Source organism: Ascaphus truei, chromosome 1 (genome assembly GCF_040206685.1).
Source record: "Ascaphus truei isolate aAscTru1 chromosome 1, aAscTru1.hap1, whole genome shotgun sequence".
Classification (NCBI taxonomy): domain Eukaryota; kingdom Metazoa; phylum Chordata; class Amphibia; order Anura; family Ascaphidae; genus Ascaphus; species Ascaphus truei.
The window spans coordinates 444,281,831-444,300,878 of NC_134483.1; the positions used below are offsets into that span (position 1 = coordinate 444,281,831).

A 19,048-nucleotide genomic window follows, 5' to 3' on the forward strand; every position below is an offset into this window, starting at 1 on the left:
AGAGAGGCGGCTCTGTCTCTGCAGCAGAAACAACTCGCCGGGTGAGCCCTTTACACAGGATCATCACGTCGCCGGCTACTCGCCATTTTTGTAAATGTTGCTATCAGTGGTATTCGGGGTTTTTTCTGCATACCGCGATAGCAACGCTGTCAAAAATGGCGATTTAAAAACCCTGGCGATTTTATTCTATCGGACTTTACTGCACGAGGCTCTAAGACTATGAACCATAATGTTTATTTAGCTATGTTTTGTGGCCACATGCAAATTGACAATTGGATTTTATTTTGCTGTAATATTATTATGTATTAACAACTTTAGGACATAATAATAGTGTAATAGATAAAACATGCCTTTATTTGAGACAACCCTGAATACTTCTGTTATATTACAAGAGACATAATTCAATGTCAATAATTTTCTTGTTTTTTTGCCATATGTCAAAGATAAACAAAAAGTTTCTTAGTCAGACTAGGCCAATGCTAGTTTAGATCTGGATGTACTGTATCACTATGGCACAGAAAGTAGAGAAATCATAGCAGGACAGTAATAAATATTTTGTAATTAGGGCATGTCAAGGCCTCTGATGAAAAGTGATGCAAAGCATCTGAAAGATTGATACACCATCAAAGTGACTGTCTTATATATACATACAGTATATGTGTATCTTCCCTGAATAATGGATGTGTAAATTTATAAAAACATTTTAGATTTGCACAGTTTTAGTTCCAGTCTTTATTCTGTATTGTCATGTTGTTATTTTTGACCCGCTTTACTTTGGTAGTTCAAATTTGAAGTTTAAAAATAGCTTTAATGATCTTGCTTTTAACACAAAACAATCCCAGAAGCATCTGTTTGATGTATCATGTAGTTTACTGTTCTTCTCCATTTGCTGGTAATTTTAGTTCCACATACAAGTTATTTATTCTCTTGTTTTTGTCTGTCATTTGTACATAATATGAATTGCTTCTCTCATGGGGAACACTACTTTCTGTTCACCACTAATCCCTTGCAGATCACACTTGTTTTGAAGCCACATTTATATGACAAATTGAACTGTAATGGTCACATTTTTCTAAAATTGTATAACCATACAACATTTTTCCATTCCACAAATATTAAAATTGTTGCTCTTACTGAGAGCATCTGGCTCTGTGAGTTACGCAAGCTGTACCAATATGTACAACCTCAAATCACCATACCCAAAAGAAGAGAAGTTTCCTTCATGACTTGAATAGATGCTTTCTGCCATCCTGTAAACTTCATTATCTACATTTTAACCAGCGTAAGATTGAAACTGCTTATAGAGTTCTTTACTTTCCATAAAGTTTTAGCAAAGTATTCCTAATTGGATCATCAGCTGATGAAACCCTTGTTTTTCTGCTTTTTACTTCTTACATCAAAGTCTAATCTTTCTTTTAAGATGTCCTTTGTTGGGTGGTGAGTTATTGTAGCACAACTGCATACTGTATAACAGACATTACCTGGTAATGCTTGTCAATACTGTAGTATGCTCTCTTTGATGTCCATGAATTGTTGTGTAGCTAGTTAACTGGTTAACAGCTGGAGCGGTAAGTCAAGAGGAATAAATAACTAAGAGATACATTTACTTATGTAAAATAGAAAGGTTGAAGAAGTATATTGTATAATTAAAAAAATAAAAATTATATATATATATAGATTATGTGTATATATCTATCTGTACCATGTTAGCCGAGCTTAATAATCAAAAACCAATAGACGATACTGTTCTGTGTCTAACGAAATTCTTTTATTTGTGCGAGCTTTCGAGATAAACTGATCTCTTCTTCTGGCGGTGTTAAAATGGATAAAGCAAGAAAGGGTTTTTACTTAAAAACAGTGTCTCTTGGAATGTTATCTGTGACCAGAGCCTCCCCCCCCCCCGCCCTGTGCAGTATGTGATTTATGACTTAATGTGTTAAATGGTCCCTGAATGTTATTGATATAATAGTATGTGTGTATTTGTATGTGTGTGTGTGTATCTATGTGTGTAAATATAAATGTATAAAGCGTATACAGTGTATACAGCGCTTTACAAAAGGTGTGGGTGGAGTGGGAGTGTATATCAATGGTGTGGGTAGGTGTAGAAATGTAAGAGGGTGTTGCATTGCTATTAGTGTGTGTAGATACTATGTGGTCCCTATTGGTATATAGGGATGGAATTACAAAAAAATGCATTATTTTTATGGTGCAATATATCAATGATATCCTAAAACAACATGGAATAAAAATAACACATGTACCCTTAGTTGTCCAAGTGGTCAGATAGTCTCAATTTCTGAGCGGTCAGATATTCTCAATTTCTGAGCGGTCAGCTAGTCTCAGTTTCTGAGTGGTCAGCTAGTCTCAGTTTCCAAGCGGTCAGCTAGTCTCAGTTTCCAAGCGGTCAGCTTCTCAGTTTCCAAGCGGTCAGCTAGTCTCAGTTTCCAAGCGGTCAGCTTCTCAGTTTCCAAGCGGTCAGCTAGTCTCAGTTTCCAAGCGGTCAGCTTCTCAGTTTCCAAGCGGTCAGCTAGTCTCAGTTTCCAAGCGGTCAGCTTCTCAGTTTCCAAGCGGTCAGCTAGTCTCAGTTTCCAAGCGGTCAGCTTCTCAGTTTCCAAGCGGTCAGCTAGTCTCAGTTTCCAAGCGGTCAGCTTCTCAGTTTCCAAGCGGTCAGCTAGTCTCAGTTTCCAAGCGGTCAGCTTCTCAGTTTCCAAGCGGTCAGCTAGTCTCAGTTTCCAAGCGGTCGCAGCTAGTCTCAGTTTCCAAGTGGTCAGCTAGCCTCAGTTTCCAAGTGGTCAACTAGTCTCAGTTTCCAATCGGTCAGCTAGTTTAAGTTTCCAAGCGGTCAGCTAGTCTCAGTTTCCAAGTTGTCCCAGCTAGTTTCAGTTTCCAAGTAGTCAGCTAGTCTCAGTTTCCATGTGGTCAGCTAGTTTCAGTTTCCAAGCGGTCAGCTAGTTTCAGTTTCCATGTGGTCACAGCTAGTCTCAGGTTCCAAGCGGTCAGCTAGTCTCAGTTTCCATGACTATCTGACCACTAAGGGCTACAAAGGGGTTAATATTAACATTAAACTACACTACCAACCCCTTGGCTACCTCAATGGCTAGTAAAGAATTGCTATGTCATAAAAATGATATTTAAAGCATAAACCCACTGATTGTCACTGTCACGCCCTCTCATTGGGGGCCTAGATAGCCACATTGGCATTCAATGGTGACCTGTAATTAAATGGGGAGAGGAGGGTGGTAGTAGAGGTCACACGCTTGTTTGCCTTGCAGTTAGTAAAGCATTACATGGCAACTAAGGTAGCCAAGGGGGGGAGGTACAATAGTGTAGTTTGATTATGTATTAACCCCTTTAATGTCGGTAGTGCACCTTGGTAGCCACAGGCCTCAAAGAGGTTAATGTAATGACTATCACATGGTTCTGTAATAATACAGTATATATAACAGAATGGGAAGCGCTATGTACACTAATGGCGCTATATAAATAAAGACATACATACAGTACATACAACAGAAGCCTATGGCAGTAATATTAGTAATGCGATCGTGATGCGGGAATTAATGGGATAACAGTCTACGGGTAATATATCGCACCCGGTGAATTATTCCGGCAATCCAGATTACTTTAGTCATATAGCCACGGTAATAAGATCCAGTATTTTTTTTTTCCAGGTGCGATATTAACTTTGTTTTAACAGAGTTTGATGTATCTAGGCCATTATACTCTCAGGAAGACACCATTTAGAAACACACATTTTGAATTTAAATGATTATAGGAAACTAATACCTAAATGTAACCCATGTGAAGTTACAGGCAAGGTCAGCCTTGTGATAAATGTGGAGCGATATTTGCCAGCTGACTGTGAGATAGAACTGCAGTGTGTAATACAGTCCCACGTTGAAGTTCCTTTTTTTTGCTTAATAGAATGAAAATGAAGAGAATAATACCAAGAACATTCAAAGTCTGCTCTGCTCTCCAATTAAGAATGGAAAGAAGAATAAAGTGATAGGTATTTTTTTTTTTGTGCCATTATATTTGAAACGAGGCGGTTTTTGAGTGACGGTGGTGGGAAATTACTGGGGGGGGGGGGTTCCCCTGAAAAGTCATTTGCATGATTTATAATCACAATTATTACTGTATAAGATAGTAGTCATTAAAGTTCAAACAAATATAGAGAAATAAAGATATCAACATACAGTATACGAGGGGGGAAAAAAAATCTATCCAGATATCTGCTATTTGTGACAGCAATTTTTTTAGCGCAATAACAAAGTGTAGCATTGACAAGCTTTTGGGCGATAACCTTCTCCATTCATACACGCGGGAAGACCAGGCAGTGAAAAAAAAAACCAAGAGGCATAGATTATCAGACCCGGCTTTGCACCACATACAGAAAACCTTTGCTAAAATAAATGGGATCTGGCCCACAGGAGCCAACATTTGCAAGTCAGCATAATTCAGGAGGAGAGGAGGATCCACATTTTTTCAACGTTAGCAGCAACCCCCTATTCCAGTTTTTATTTTTGATAAACAATCAGAACATAGGGGATGGGGTTCCCTTTTAGCTGAACCATGCTATTTGTACCGCCAATGAGTCAAAAAATATTTCATTTACTTTTTATGCGCCAATTTTTCTAATCCAGCTTTAGAAATGAATGGCTGCCACCCAAGCCTCACTCACCAAAAGACAATAGGAGTCCACGGTGTCATCAGAGCAAGACATGGCAGATTCCTATAGGACGATCATGGCTATCGTGGATTTTACTTTCATTTTACCGGCACGTAAAAAGTTAAAGCAGCTCTCCAGGTTTCAGTTTCTTATTTGTATTTTATTACAGGATTGAAGCAGGTGAACTTTGGAGCTGAATTGTGTTAATTTCAGCTCCAGGGAACCCCTGTTTCCAGAGATACTTACCTCCATAGGGGGTGCCAGGATCTGTGCAGGCTGGGAAATTGTGTGCCTAACATAATGACAGCGTTTAAATGTCCCGCATCACACGGGCCAATAGGAATCCGTGATGTCATCCGTTGCGGCTTCCTATTGGCCCACATGATCTGGAACTTTAAACTTGCCAGAGATACTGGTCCCCACTACAGAGGTAAGTATCTCTGGAAGCAGGGGTCCCCGGAGCTGAAATCAACACGGTACTGTTGCTGACCCCCTGTTTTAATCCGGTAATGAACAAATGAAACCTGGATTGCTGCTTTAAATATAACCATAGAACCTAAAAATCGAAAATAGTGCAGGGCAGCTCTTGGAGACCACCCTCGTTCCAATTACACACAAAAAAAAAGGAACTCCAAAAATAGGGGGGATTGTTGCTTTAAACACTACATCTCCATGTTAGATTTAGAACCACCGTTCAGGGGGTATGGCCCTCCCGTTTTAATGAGTATGGCCATCCAGAGTATTCTTTCTGGTAAGCTAACGAACAACACCTTTACTTGACCCTGGAGACTGCGAGGAAGCTCTCCTCCTCCTCTACTCCCAGTGACCCAAACAGCAACGTAACCAAATACATAAATAAACACAAAGACAAGGTCTGGAGGTACAAGGCCACAGCTTTTTATTAAATATTAAATAACCTGATAAGTTGCCAGAGTGCTTGCTCATTGAGTAATGGCCAATGGTCCTTGAACCGATGGCCCGTAACATCCCCCAAGCTGGGCACCACTAGGCCCAGCCATTTAGTGAGAGTGGGCCCTAGGAACTCACGTTTAAATGAGCCCTACCCACTCTCCCTTCCCAGCCACCACCAGGCTTTACCAAGCATAGAGCCCCAGCTGGCAAAGTTAACTGCATTTATGCCCCAACTACCCCCACTTATTTAACCCCACTTAAACTAGCCCCATACTGCCAGAACTTTATTGAGGCCATCTTGTATAGTAGTATTAAATAAATCGGACCGCTGTCCGAAAGATGCACCCTATCAGCCCTAAACATCTAGTAACAGAATCAAAGTCAGGATGGTTCAACACCCAACCCCTGAATTGCAACATGAACCTCTCCATCACTCTATTTATCTTTTTCCTCATGCACTCAACTGCCCATGCAACCCAGGCCCCTCTCCAAACCTCCCTGTGAATAATGTTAGACCAAACGACCTGCACCGCTCACCACCCCACATGGATTTGGGTCAAATCCCTCTTCATGGACACTACAAAATCCACCGAATACACTGCCACAAAGTCATTGCCCTCAACGTGGAGGATCAGGACCTGTTAGGGTCTTCGGTCCCTTGCCAAAATGAGTAACTGTAATAACAGTTGAACCCACCGCTGACCCCTCCCTCCCCACCAAAGACCTCTACCTGATTCCTACGCAATCCCAAGTTTCTCCCGCATGTACGCTCGCTGTTCAGCCAAGTGAATAAGCAAATCCCTCGTGATTCATACGTCCCTAGCTTCGCAACCTGGAATGGCATTGTAAGAGATATGTGCAGAGGTACATTCAGGGAGACAGTTTGGGGGGAATTAAAACATGGCTTTACTCATCCTGTCACTTTAAAAAAGGCACAACATACAAAATAAAGAAATGAACAAACAGCCTATCCCTGTGTAAGGGCTAACTCACTTCCCCAGTAACTATCTGAAACACTGGGAGGAAAAGCCCCTTACCAGCCTATCACCCCAAAGTCCCAAGAGCCACCTCAAAGCAGGATGAGGGGTCCTGACCCCAAGTACTCACCCAAAGTCTCCACAGGGCAAGTCATGCGACACGCTATGCCCAAAAGTGAGACCCACATCCGCCGGCCCCGGTCAGTCGTTGACCAGCGTATATGCAACTTGACTGACCCTGAACTACATCATCCACTTGCAAACCTACTTCTCCCTGCCTTTTCTGCAGACCAGCTCCCCTATCCGCAGAGCCCCTAAAAAAGGGTGAATAGCACACCCTCCCTGTGACCTGAACCAACCTCTCCAGTATTAGCGGTGTAACTAGCTTTCTGCTATCTTGCATTGCCGCACCCCTTTTCATCCCCACTACAACTCGCCTAACCACGAATGCCTTAGTAAGATCTTCCGTCCCCAACAGCTTCATAAAAAAGGAAACTCCCACTAGCTTTCTTCCTACTGACTCGCCCGTTAAGCCTTTTTCTTTTAGGGTAAGTACATATACGTTAATACGGCCCCCACCTCTGAAACTTCTAGCCCCAACTCCCCTGACAACTCCTGCTACTCGTGCTAAGCAACCATATCGATGCCCCACGTACCCAGAGCCACGTAAGCTCGTACCAACTCCCTCACGGGACCATCCCCCAGCGACAACCTCCGGAATTCCACAAGCTGTAACTGGTACAAAGCATCGGCAATAGTAGTAGCAACACCCGGGACATGACGTGCTTTAAAAGCTACAGTATATTCAGCTTTAGGCAAGCCACTACAAAACTGCGAAGCAGAACCAAAATGGGGGAAACCCAACCCAAAGTTGTTCACTGTCTCCACCACCCCTATGTTGTCCGACCAAAAAATTCTCTCTCTGTTGGTTAAAACATGACCTCACAATCACCGCCCCCAGCAAAGGAAATAGTTCCAAGAACGTCAGGTTCTTGATCAACTAGATTTTGGCCCATTGAACAAGCCACCACTCAGTGCACCATTGAAATATGTCCCAAAGCCTACGGACCCCGCTGCATCGGTGAAAAGCTGTAGTTCTGCATTTGACGATGGCTGGCCCCTCCACAGGGTCTACACGGTGTATGTTTTTAGAAATTCAAGCCAGACCACCAAATCCTTGCAGATTTCAGCGGTAACCCACTGCCGTCGCCGCTGCCAACCGCCTCAAACACCCGCCCTATTGGCATAATCCTTGTCGCAAAGACCAAGTGGCCATTGAGCGACTAAAAATGCCTCAGCGACGTCTTCTTTAGCGACATGAATTCTACCAGGAAATCCAGAAGCGCAACCAACTTTTGCCCCAGGAAACTGAGGGCCGTCGTCGGGCCCACGGTTTTCTCCTCTGCCAATAGGACCCCAAATTTGTGTGCTATCGCCTAAAATTTGATCAGCCATCTAGCGCACAAATATGAGTCACCTGGTCACACAAACAGGAAGTCATCTAAATAATGCACGACTCCTGCCGCCTGCACCCTCTTGCGCACCATCCTTTCAAGAAAAGTGCTACATGTCCCGAAATAATAGACAATGCACAAGCCATACGTGTAGGCAGCCATATGTCGACAAAAGTACTACCCACCAGCATGCAACCTAACCAGGGAAAGCACTGCGGATGCACCGGTAAAAACCTAAAGGTGAACAACTTAAAAGCGAATGCACTGGTAACAACCTAAACCGCCTTCACCAGCAACACACCTTGCCCTATTCTGCCTACCAACGCTGCCGCCCGATCAAAATTTGTGTAACTGACTGAGCAGAGCTACCAAATTCTGTTGTTTACAGATGAATTAACCCTCTGGGTAGGACAAGTGCTGATTCAATCTAAAAGCCCCCACCTCTTTCTTGGGAACGAACCCTAACGTGGAAATCTTCAAGTCAGGCAGGGGGAAAGCAAAAACGAGCCCGCCATCCTTCCTAATTTGCCCTCCTTCCACACCTTTTCCATGGCCACCTCCCTGTGCTACCTAACCGACCTCAGATTCCCCTCAAACGGATCTGGAACCCCTCAAAAAGCCTGCCATGTAGGAGCCGGACTTCCTGCAAATTGAGGTACCTTTCCAGCCACGGAGCCATCCCTTCTGTTCTCACTGGAGAAGCTGCCGTTCTGACCAACCTGCTGCACCGCTCCCCCAGCCCTGCGCTCACTCCTCCGGTAGCACCTGAATTCCGAGTGAGCGCCCCCGCAGGAGTAACAGTCATGCCGGAATCGGCAGCCCCCAAATTGACATTGGTCATTATTAAAGACCCAACTGTTAAAGGCCTTTCTAGCCCATGCCTTTCTTCCACCGGCGAGCCGGTGCTGCCGCGACCAAGCGACCCCTATTCTCCTTTCGGCACTGCAGCTGATTGATTAGCTCTGCAACAGACATACTGAAATAATTGCAGGGCGTAGACTGACCTCACGCCCTGCCTTCTGACATATATCCCCTCTCTGGCCCCTCCCCCCAACAGCATCACCTCCGGCGTCCAAGAGGGCAGCCAGGGAGGACGCTACCCACACCAAGGAAAGAGGGGATCCTGGTCAGATGGTCATGGTGCCCTGTCGCTAAAGGGTTCAAGGCTGCTTATTAGCGGTCATGGTCAGCACAACATTTTGCTTATGCTTTTTTTTTCTTCTAAAGCCAAAAGATTTCCTGACCTCTGAAAAAACGTAGTTTATCTATATTATGTGAACCCTTTTAGCACTCTGACGTAGTCTGGAAAGCATATGTAACTTATTTAATATTTCCTTGAAAGTTACTTATTACCATGCTTTTTACTCAATCTATTATATTCTGCAATATGCTAATTGCACAATAAAATAATGTGGCGTGTCATCGCCTAACTCAGGGACACTTTACAACCAGCCTTGCTATAGAGACAGCGACAGCAAGGCTTGGCACGAGGCCAGTCTATAACGTGATTTCTAACCCCGATAATCCTCTTGATGGGCCTGCATTCATGCCTAGCTGGGCGAGAAGTTAATATACCACACATGACACTATCCTAGGAATGAGCTACTCTAAAAATGTCTTAAGGCCATGTAAGCATACACATGCCATCCGCCATACATACAGTATGCAACACCAGCATAAAATAGCCCATGTAAGTCAGAGAGCACCGTTGTTGAATGAAGAGGTGCTGTGAACACCCTATTCAGGAAAGTACATGAAATATTTGAGTGTTGGGGTAGCTTATTACTAAGATAATTCGCATCAGTAATAGACGTGACATAATAATACGAGACATAATGGGACTAAGCACTTTAATAAACATAAATGTAATCATTGGGAAACGGAGCCCCTTCCCTAAAGAGCTTAAAGTCTATGTTATCTGTGCCCCTACTTGTCATAGGCATTGCATTGTAGTCCGAGCATGTGTCCCTTTGTGTGACTGACATGAAATAAGGTAGAAATCATGTCACTACAGACAATTTAATTTCCCTTATCACACAACATCCATATGCAAATAAGTCTCTGTACAGTGCAAGTACTTGTTTATTTCAGATTAATGAATAGGACTGCTAAGTGTGAAAGCCTTTTTAACAGTTTTTCTTTCTCCCTCAAATAACATTCTTGTACATAATAATATCTCCAGTGATCTGCTGTATTTATCTTAGGAGTCTGCCAACTTGTAAACAAGGTGGATGAGAACTCTGGCAAAATCAAGGCTTTCAACAGAAACGATGAACAATTTCTAGAAGCCTTTGTTATATTCTGTGGCTTAGGGATCCAGAACACTCAGATGTATGAAGTTGTGGAGAGAGCAATGGCCAAACAGATGGTGACATTAGAGGTGAGCCCACAATAAAGGGATTGTTTCCTGGCAGGTTATGTCTTACATCTTGTTCAGACATTGACTTATTATTGTTAGGCATTCGTTTTCAAATGATCTCCTCAAGGCTTTGCTGCTACATTGTCTTATTCATTCAGTTGAAACAAAACCTAATTTAATAAGCCAGGCACTCATCTGTTATTTATATAAAAGCCTTCATTCTCAGATTCCTGATATTAAACTCATTGTTTTTTTACTTGTAAAGAAAAAGTCTTATTAATTAAAGCAGCCGTTTGGTCTGATCGCCAAATTTATCATTCTATTTTTTTACTCTTTACGTTAAGATATCGCTTGTTGCCTTTTCCAACGCTGTTATTTTTAAAATAGAAATCTCCGTTTAGGAGATATAAGCGTTTGAAAATATTAAGTGTCCGGGAGGTTAAAATGGAGAGCCCAGTGCAGTATAAAAGTTACCATGGAAAAAGAATGTGCCGTACTTAGGGAGCAAGATACTAACATTATAGGAGTTAAATTCATATAGGCTTCTGAAGGTGATTGCTGCTTTGATGTTACGGTCTGATTTAGTAGAGACTAATAAACCAAAAGTCATCAAACAGTAGCACATACATCTAAGGGTGAGATTCACACCTCCAATAACCAAAATTGCAATTTTTAATGGGTAATCTCTGACGATAATGTTGAATTACAGTCGACTTTTTTTTTTTTACTGCTTGGCCCGAGGTAGAGAGCATTGTTTCAAAGGCTTCTCTTTAAACTATATTGTGTTAGTTCATATTAAAAGGTATCAACTAATATTGAAGTACTCGTTTTTGCACCAAGTGCCTAATATGCATATGAAGTCAATGTTATAACCAAGAGATGCTTAGAATAGCAACGAAGATATACACAAAGAGTTTCCTGATACCAGCTACATCTGCGTCGCCCCAAACGCGGACGTCTGAAAGGGTTCCCCAAGAACTGCTCCCCTCTACACCGAACCAGCGTGCTAAGGGTTAATATCTGGGATTTCTTGCTGCAATGTGTATTGTCAACCCTTGCAGTGTTTATGACTGGACAAAGGAATTTTAAAGCCCAGCTGAATTAATCTTGAACCCCTTCAGTCTACATCTGTGTTGCCCCAAAGGCAAACAGCCTTTGGCGGCAGCTAAAGGGTGTCACTGTTTGTTGCCGTTTGGTAATGCTACAGCGGCTCTCGTACCACTCACTAACCCGGTCATCCCCTGTACCTAATGTCTACTTACCCTGCCTATAGATTGTAAGATCCTTGATGCAGGGCCTCTTCTAACACATTGAATGTCTAATTTAAAGTATTGTAATGCCCCCTTAAGTATTTATTTAAAAAATAAAGGATGATGATGAGCTCAAGTTTGATATTTAGATTAGGTATTCAATAAAGTCTAATAGTAGATGTGCACTTGGTAATGTTACAAGAAAAAGAAGACAGGATAATCCCTATAACAGTGTACTAATTGATATACCATTTATTGAAATAATCAAGTCACTTATCATATAAAGTTATACCTTAGATGGCAACATTTCCATACAAAATTACAAACAATACATAGTGTTACTACTAAAAACACATAAGGATGTGTCCCATGTCAAGGTGAATGGTCTTAATGACTCAGATCAAACAGCAGTCTGTATAGTGTCTCATTAATAAAGTGCAAGTAGGTAAAAAAGTGCAGTAAGAGAAAAACACAGTATACTGGTGGGTTTGCAAAGGAAACAGCCGCTCCCTTTGTGGATGGATGTTTATCAGAATAAAGGGAGAGGCTGTTCCCTTTAAGATTTGCAAACCTACTAGTATACTGTGCTTTTCTCTGACTGTACTTTTTTTTTTACCTACTTGCACTTTATTAATAAGACACTATACAGAGGCTGCTGTTTGACCTGTGCCATGACCCTTGCACTCTCAACTTCTGCCATTTCGTTCCTCACCCAAAGAAATAAACACAAACACCTTAGCTGGGTACAAATGGCCACAACCTTTTATTAATCAAATAATAATCGCTGGATATGGTCAAAAAGTAGCCCCACAAACTGAACCATGATTCCATGCCCAGCGCCATGACATAACCCAGGGGGCACTAATAGTTCACCACACCTGTGGTCTGACTTCGAGTTGCTCTTGGCCCTGACCCAAGGCTGCCTCCTGTTGGACCCCTCACGATTTCCACATTTCCCCACTTTGGCAGAACTGACTGGACCCCCACCTCCAACACCGAGGCCATTTGACCCCTCAAACTTGCCTCACCACTGCCAAATGCAGCGCCACCTTCTCCTGGAAATCTTGCTACCCCATGTTAAAGATATCCAAGGCTACCTGGGAGAGGGGAACTCCGTCCCTTCGATAAAACCCTGGCAACTCTCTTCCCAAATCATTGTGCCAAATCGACATGCCCCCCAATGACCTAATGGAATCCATCGCAACGCTATTGAGTTTCCTCCTGCACCTATCCACAGCCTTCCTATTGCTCGCCCTTCTCCAAACCAACTGATTCACAATCCCAGATCACATAAATAATGCTGCTTGGAATGCTACCTCTAACTGGGCCACATCCCAAAAGATTGCATTCATTAAATCCCTTGTTTTCATCTGAGCCAGATCATTCCCCCACACATGAAGGACGATCACATCCATGACTTGCCTTTTTCTACCCTGTGGGAGAAGCATTGGGAGTGCCTTTACCCAGTTTAAGCCCCCCTGACCTACCCAATGGATTCCCCATATCCCCCTTTAAATTCAAATATTTGCCATAAGGCCGCTGCTCTGCACTCTTCTCGACCCAGTGGGTGTAGGAATCCCCACAGATCCATGCACATGTTGCCTGGACTTCTAAAATAACAAAATGTTGTTTTTTGTGTGTTTTTTTATTTTATTTAATCTACCAAACAATCAGTTGTAAGCTGATATAGCTCAAAGCAATTTGACTCCCATCTCCCAATCCTCTTTGTCACTTATCACTTTAGCCCCAACCGGGCTGCCTCTGTTGCAGCCACAATCCAAAAAAGTGGGAACCAAAAGCCTTTGGATTAAAACCGTCTTGCTCAGGCACTTTATTAACACGTTAACATATTGGTATTTGGTGAACGGTTCACCTCCCTCATGCACCAGTAATGAAGCTCGCCCATGTGGTCGGGCCCCCTAAAGAAAAAGGCTAAGTGCAAAGGCAGCCCCAAAGAGCTGCCCTTTAAAGTCTGAGAAGCAAACTATACCTGTTGCCTCCAACATCCCGCTTAGAATGTCTGAAGAGACTGGCCTCATTAAAGACATCTTCTATGTTCATCTCCTCACACCCTTCACTAATCTTCTAACCAATATATGTTTGGTGTGATCCTTCCAGCCTAACAAACCCATACAAAAATTATATCCCAGCCAGCTGTTGTTCTAACGTACTGGACGAACTTGGCTAAAGGAAGCCCAACGTTATCTGAAAACAGCCCTGATAGCACTCAATCCCACCTTCCTTCCTAAACAGAATCCAAAACCCCCTGAAAACCCATCTCGCAATAGCTTTGCCGCTACTTTGTCAGGATAGTGATTAAGCCAGTAGGACATTTCGCTTACCCTCACTGGTATTTGTCCCCTTTTGTGAAAACTGCTTGCCTGGAGTGCCCTTTGCTACCTTTTCCCTTCCTGAAGCATTTTGTAGAGTAGTGTCCCTCACTTCCACAAGATGAGCACTCATGCTTGAAGCGGTATGATATTCCCCGCCCGCACTCCCCTTCATTGAAGAACCAGCACACTCCCTGTTTACCCCCAGCCAAACCCAGCTTTCTCGGGCCCAGGACTACAGTTTCTACTAGAGCCCCCACCCCCCATAGCAAGCCCTCCCCTCTTTCTCTTTCACACACCCTCGTGATTTCACTCCCCTCTATTAACTCATGTATTTATCTCCCCACCTCTTTCTTACACTCTTCCCCCCTCTCACTCCCCGTCTTACTCTCCCCCCTTTCACTTTCCCCCCTCTGCTATCACTCAATGCCCCCTCAGACTCATTCCCACTCCCTCAATTCCCCCTCATACTCAACCCCCTACTCAATCCCCCCCCCCAATGGCCATACACGCACATGCACCCACACAATACACCCACAAACCCTCCCCCCCACACACACACAATACCCCCCTACACACACAGTACTCCCCTCCCCACACAATACACATAACCTACCCCCCTCTACACAAGCATAAAACACACACAACCCACCCTTCCTCCCTCCCCACAAGCACAATACACACAACCCCCTCCCCACAACGACTATACACACACAATACCCCCTCCCACCCCACAAGCACAATACACACACAACACCCCTCCCCACAAACACAATACACCCAACCCTCCCTCCCCACAAGCACAATACACACAAAACTCCACCTCCCACAAGCACAATACACACATAATAGAAATTACACACCTTGGGAGTGGGAGTCCAGTGCCACGCGAAGGAGTGGAAGGCCCTGCAGGAGACCCGGCAGCGGAGAAAGGCTCTGCAGGAAGCCCAGCGGCGGAGAGGAGGGCCCTGCAGGAGACCTGGCAATGGAGAGGAACGTCCTGCTAAATGTTGTCCGACAGGGCCTCAACACTTGGAATCGCCTGCATAAGCTCTCGCAGCCAGTCTCCACTGTGCAGCATCACTCCTCTCTGCAACTGGGCTACCAGTCTGTCCGGCTCCTCCGCCGGTGAGGGGCAGCATCACCACTGGCTGTCCTCCTTTCCTTCCTGCAGCCGCTGCTCCTCTTGCTCTTTTCTTTGGTGCAATCTACTGTTTCAGCACCTCCGCAACCTCTACAGCACAAGCAGCACCTCCGCAACCTCTACAGCATGAGCAGGCCTCCGAAGCACCTCTCATAGAACAACCAGGAACCTTTTGGGGAAACTCCTTCACCTGAGGAGAAAGGTAGGCCCGAGGCTACTGCCCCCTTAAATACCTAACCTCCCTCCCCCTCCCCACCTGTTCCTCATGGCTCCTTGAGTCATGGGTCATGTTACCCTTCCCTAATTGGTCAAGGCTGTTTTTAAGACCAGAACAAACAAACAAGAAGACACAAGTGGTCTCCCAAAAATCGCTTTTAAACTGCACAGCAAGGCTGCTATACGGAATAGGGGTATAATACTCCCTGACAAATTGTCTGATAAGCTGTATGGGGTACAGAAAGTAACCGCTCCCAACACTGTGGGCGGACAGATACCAATAAAAGCCTGATGTAGGCAAAACAATAACATTTTATTAATTACAAAAGACAGCGGCGCATACTCAAATACCATAAAAACAATTAAAACGCAAGGTAATGGGTAACACCAGAAGAGAGTGGAATAACTAGTCCAATGGTGGATGAATCTAATTAACCCTAGGGTGGTGACTTAGATCAAGGTGTGGGGTAGGGTAGGACGTATCTACAAATGACAGGGGGGACAAATAAATGTATATAACATATATATATATATATATATATATATATATATATATATATATATATATATATATATATATATATATATATATATATATAAATAGGCTCTGGAACATCTACATGTGTGCCATAAAGATATATGTCCCCCTAAATGGAGCCGCCTCCCCGGATAAGTAGCAAGGTGTGTATTCAGGGTAAGTAACAATATAATGGCAGAATGCAATAGACACAACATACAATAAATGGTAGTCTCGCAGTCTAACTCCAAATAAAGTGTCCCAATTGCAAATGTGGTAGCTTAGAATCTTAGAACGCCTTGGGTATATAGAGTGACAGCGCTACTCAGTGTGTTACCTCCCACCTTGAGAAAGCACCAGCCCCCAGGCGTGAAACCTACGTCGGGATGACATCATCGCGTTGACGTCGGAGGTCACGGGTGAGACTGTTCCGGTGTATTGGGGGGAGAGTGTGTGTGTTGATTTCAGTGGCAGACATTCCAGTCGTCATATCTTTGTGCATTGAGTACTGTGAGTAGATTCTAAGCTACCACATTTGCAATTCTGACATTTTATTTGGAGTTAGACTGCGAGACTACCATTTATTGTATGTTGTGTCTATTCCATTCTGCCATTATAGTGTTACTTATCCTGAATACACACCTTGCTACTTATCCGGGGAGGAGGCTCCATTTAGGGGGACATATATCTTTATAGCACACATGTAGATGTTCCAGAGCCTATTTAGATATATATATATATGCTATATACATTTATTTGTCCCCCCTGTCATTTGTAGATACCTCCTACCCTACCCCACACCTTGATCTAAGTCACCACCATTAGGGTTAATTAGATTCATCCACCATTGGACTAGTTATTCCACTCCCTTCTGGTGTTACCCATTACCTTGCGTTTTAATTGTTTTTATGGTATTTGAGTATGCGCCGCTGTCTTTTGTAATTAATAAAATGTTATTGTTTTGCCTACATCAGGCTTTTATTGGTATCTGTCCGCCCACAGTATTGGGAGCGGTTACTTTCTGTACCCCATACAGCTTATCAGACAATTTGTCAGGGAGTATTATACCCCTATTCCGTATAGCAGCCTTGCTGTGCAGTTTAAAAGGGATCTTTGGGAGACCACTTGTGTCTTCTTGTATGTTTGTTCTGTCAGTACTATTCCTTTGCACCGGCTGCCTCTACTATAACTAACTGGTGAGCGGTTAACCATAAGTTATTTCTATAACTGTTTTTAAGACCAGTCACCTTGACATGGGACACATTCCTTATGTGTTTTAGTATCACTATGTATTGTTTATAACTTTATATAAGTGACTTGATTATGTCAATAAATGGTATATCATGAGTGCACTGTTATTGGGATTATAATTTCTCCTTTTTCTTGTAGAAGAGCAACTACACTACATTAGCAAATGTTTTATACTGGTGGCAGTATTTAATTGTTTTATTAACCGTTTCAATATATTCATTATAAGTAGGCTGAACATATTTGTCTCGGCAAAAAGTTAGTCAAATGTCGCGTATGCGCTGTCACGAGCACTAAATGTGCATGCAAACTCGCGAGCGACAACTGCTTATGCGCGATGAGTGCTTGCCGGTCGCACTATCACCTTTTGCTGTGCGCTCATGCGCGATTGGAGGGCAAGCGCTAATTGCGCATATGTGTTCGACAGGCGCAGATCGCGCATGTGCGGCCAGTGTAGAGAAAAAATGGGACAGTGGCCAGAAAAGTCAGGACCCGGGACAAATGGGGAAAAACTGGGACGGTCCTGGCTAAATTGGGACATCTGGTCACCCTAATTTAAAGACACTAGAATGTCCAACGACTAAACAATAAGGACATGAATCACAAGTTTAATGAGATGGCTATACAGAGTTCTGATATGTGTGAGAAATATGCCGTGTACATATTACGTTAGGAATGTGCACATTTTGAAGGTCAGTGGTCCTATTAGTATACTGTATCTGTGGCTTCAGATCTTTTAGTATGTGTATGAATTAAATGATGTATTTCATTTTTCCCACCAGAACCTTAAATTAAGCTTTTTTCATAAGAAATATGAATATGGAGGCTTTTAGCTGCAAACACTTTATCCCATTTGTAAATCATTATTTGTTACTTGCTTGGAGATCTGAGTGTGTGTCACGGTTTTCTGGTTTTAATTGGGTGATAGTTGCAGTCACTGTAGAGATACTAGTCTTCCCTGTTTGTGCACTATAGTAATGGATTATCTGTATGGATAATGTTGCATTTTTTTTTAGATATATACATATATCTTTTTTTCTTATCTTTTCTTTGTGACCTAGAATGCAATCAGAGACAAATGTGAGTGTGGGGTTTTAGTGGTTAGGGTAGGGGGTTAACTTTAGGGATTTTAGTGGTTAGGGTAGGAGGTTTTAGGCTAAGGGCTTAGGGTATGGTATTTTAGGGTAAGGGATAAGCTTAGGCATTTACCTTAGCAGCGGCTGCGAACAGGTCCCGGCAGCAGGGTGAGTCACTGTGAAACAGCCATGACCAAATGCCCTAGACCGCAGTAAGAGTGGTGGTGAGAGAATGTTTTGTGAGGGGAGATGTATTGGGAGTGGTGAGAGGATGTGTTGGGAGGAGGCATGTTGGGAGGAGGCATGATGGGTGGTGATAGGAGGAGTGGAGGTGAAAGAAGGCGTGCTGAGACAAGGCATGGTAGGAGTAGCAGTGAAAGGAGGTGTGGTGGGAATGTTGAGAGAAGGATTGGGGAACGGAGCTTAGAAGGGTTGGGAGACAGGTGAGGAGAGAATTAGGGCAGGTAAGGGGGACTGGAGCAGAAGAGGGGAAGGAGACAAGGGCAGATGGGACTTGGAGGAGTGGCCAGGGAGACAGGGCTCAGCAACAACACCATAGGGAAACACCACAAGCCAGTGGTGAAGCTCAGCAGAGACAATGAGAAATGTGAAATTCTCTGATGAGGAGAACTTAGTTCTTGTTGAGAAAATAATTGAGGTATTTGACCAGATCATGGGGTGCCTCATCCACAATACCTCAATGTCTATAAAGAACTGGCACAATATTGCTCACTCAGTCAACAGTATAATGGTGTTTACAAAGGCTGTCCAGCGCTGTAAGAAGCACTTTTCATATACAGAGAGGAAAGAGAAAATGGAGGAACAGGTGGAGAACCAACCCTACATCTGTACTACAGTCCTTGTGAGGAGATGCTTAAAAAGGAAATTCATGACAA

General features: G+C 43.4%; 1 protein-coding gene across 1 annotated transcript in view; it reads left to right on the plus strand.

The window, feature by feature from the left end:
- Positions 1 to 19,048, plus strand: part of PDE5A (phosphodiesterase 5A) — a 137,220-nt gene that overhangs the window by 65,525 nt on the left and 52,647 nt on the right. Inside the window, exons 8-9 of the mRNA XM_075613667.1 lie at positions 3,925 to 4,009; positions 10,217 to 10,392. Coding sequence (XP_075469782.1) covers positions 3,925 to 4,009; positions 10,217 to 10,392 — 261 coding nt within the window. The remainder of the gene's footprint in view (positions 1 to 3,924; positions 4,010 to 10,216; positions 10,393 to 19,048) is intronic.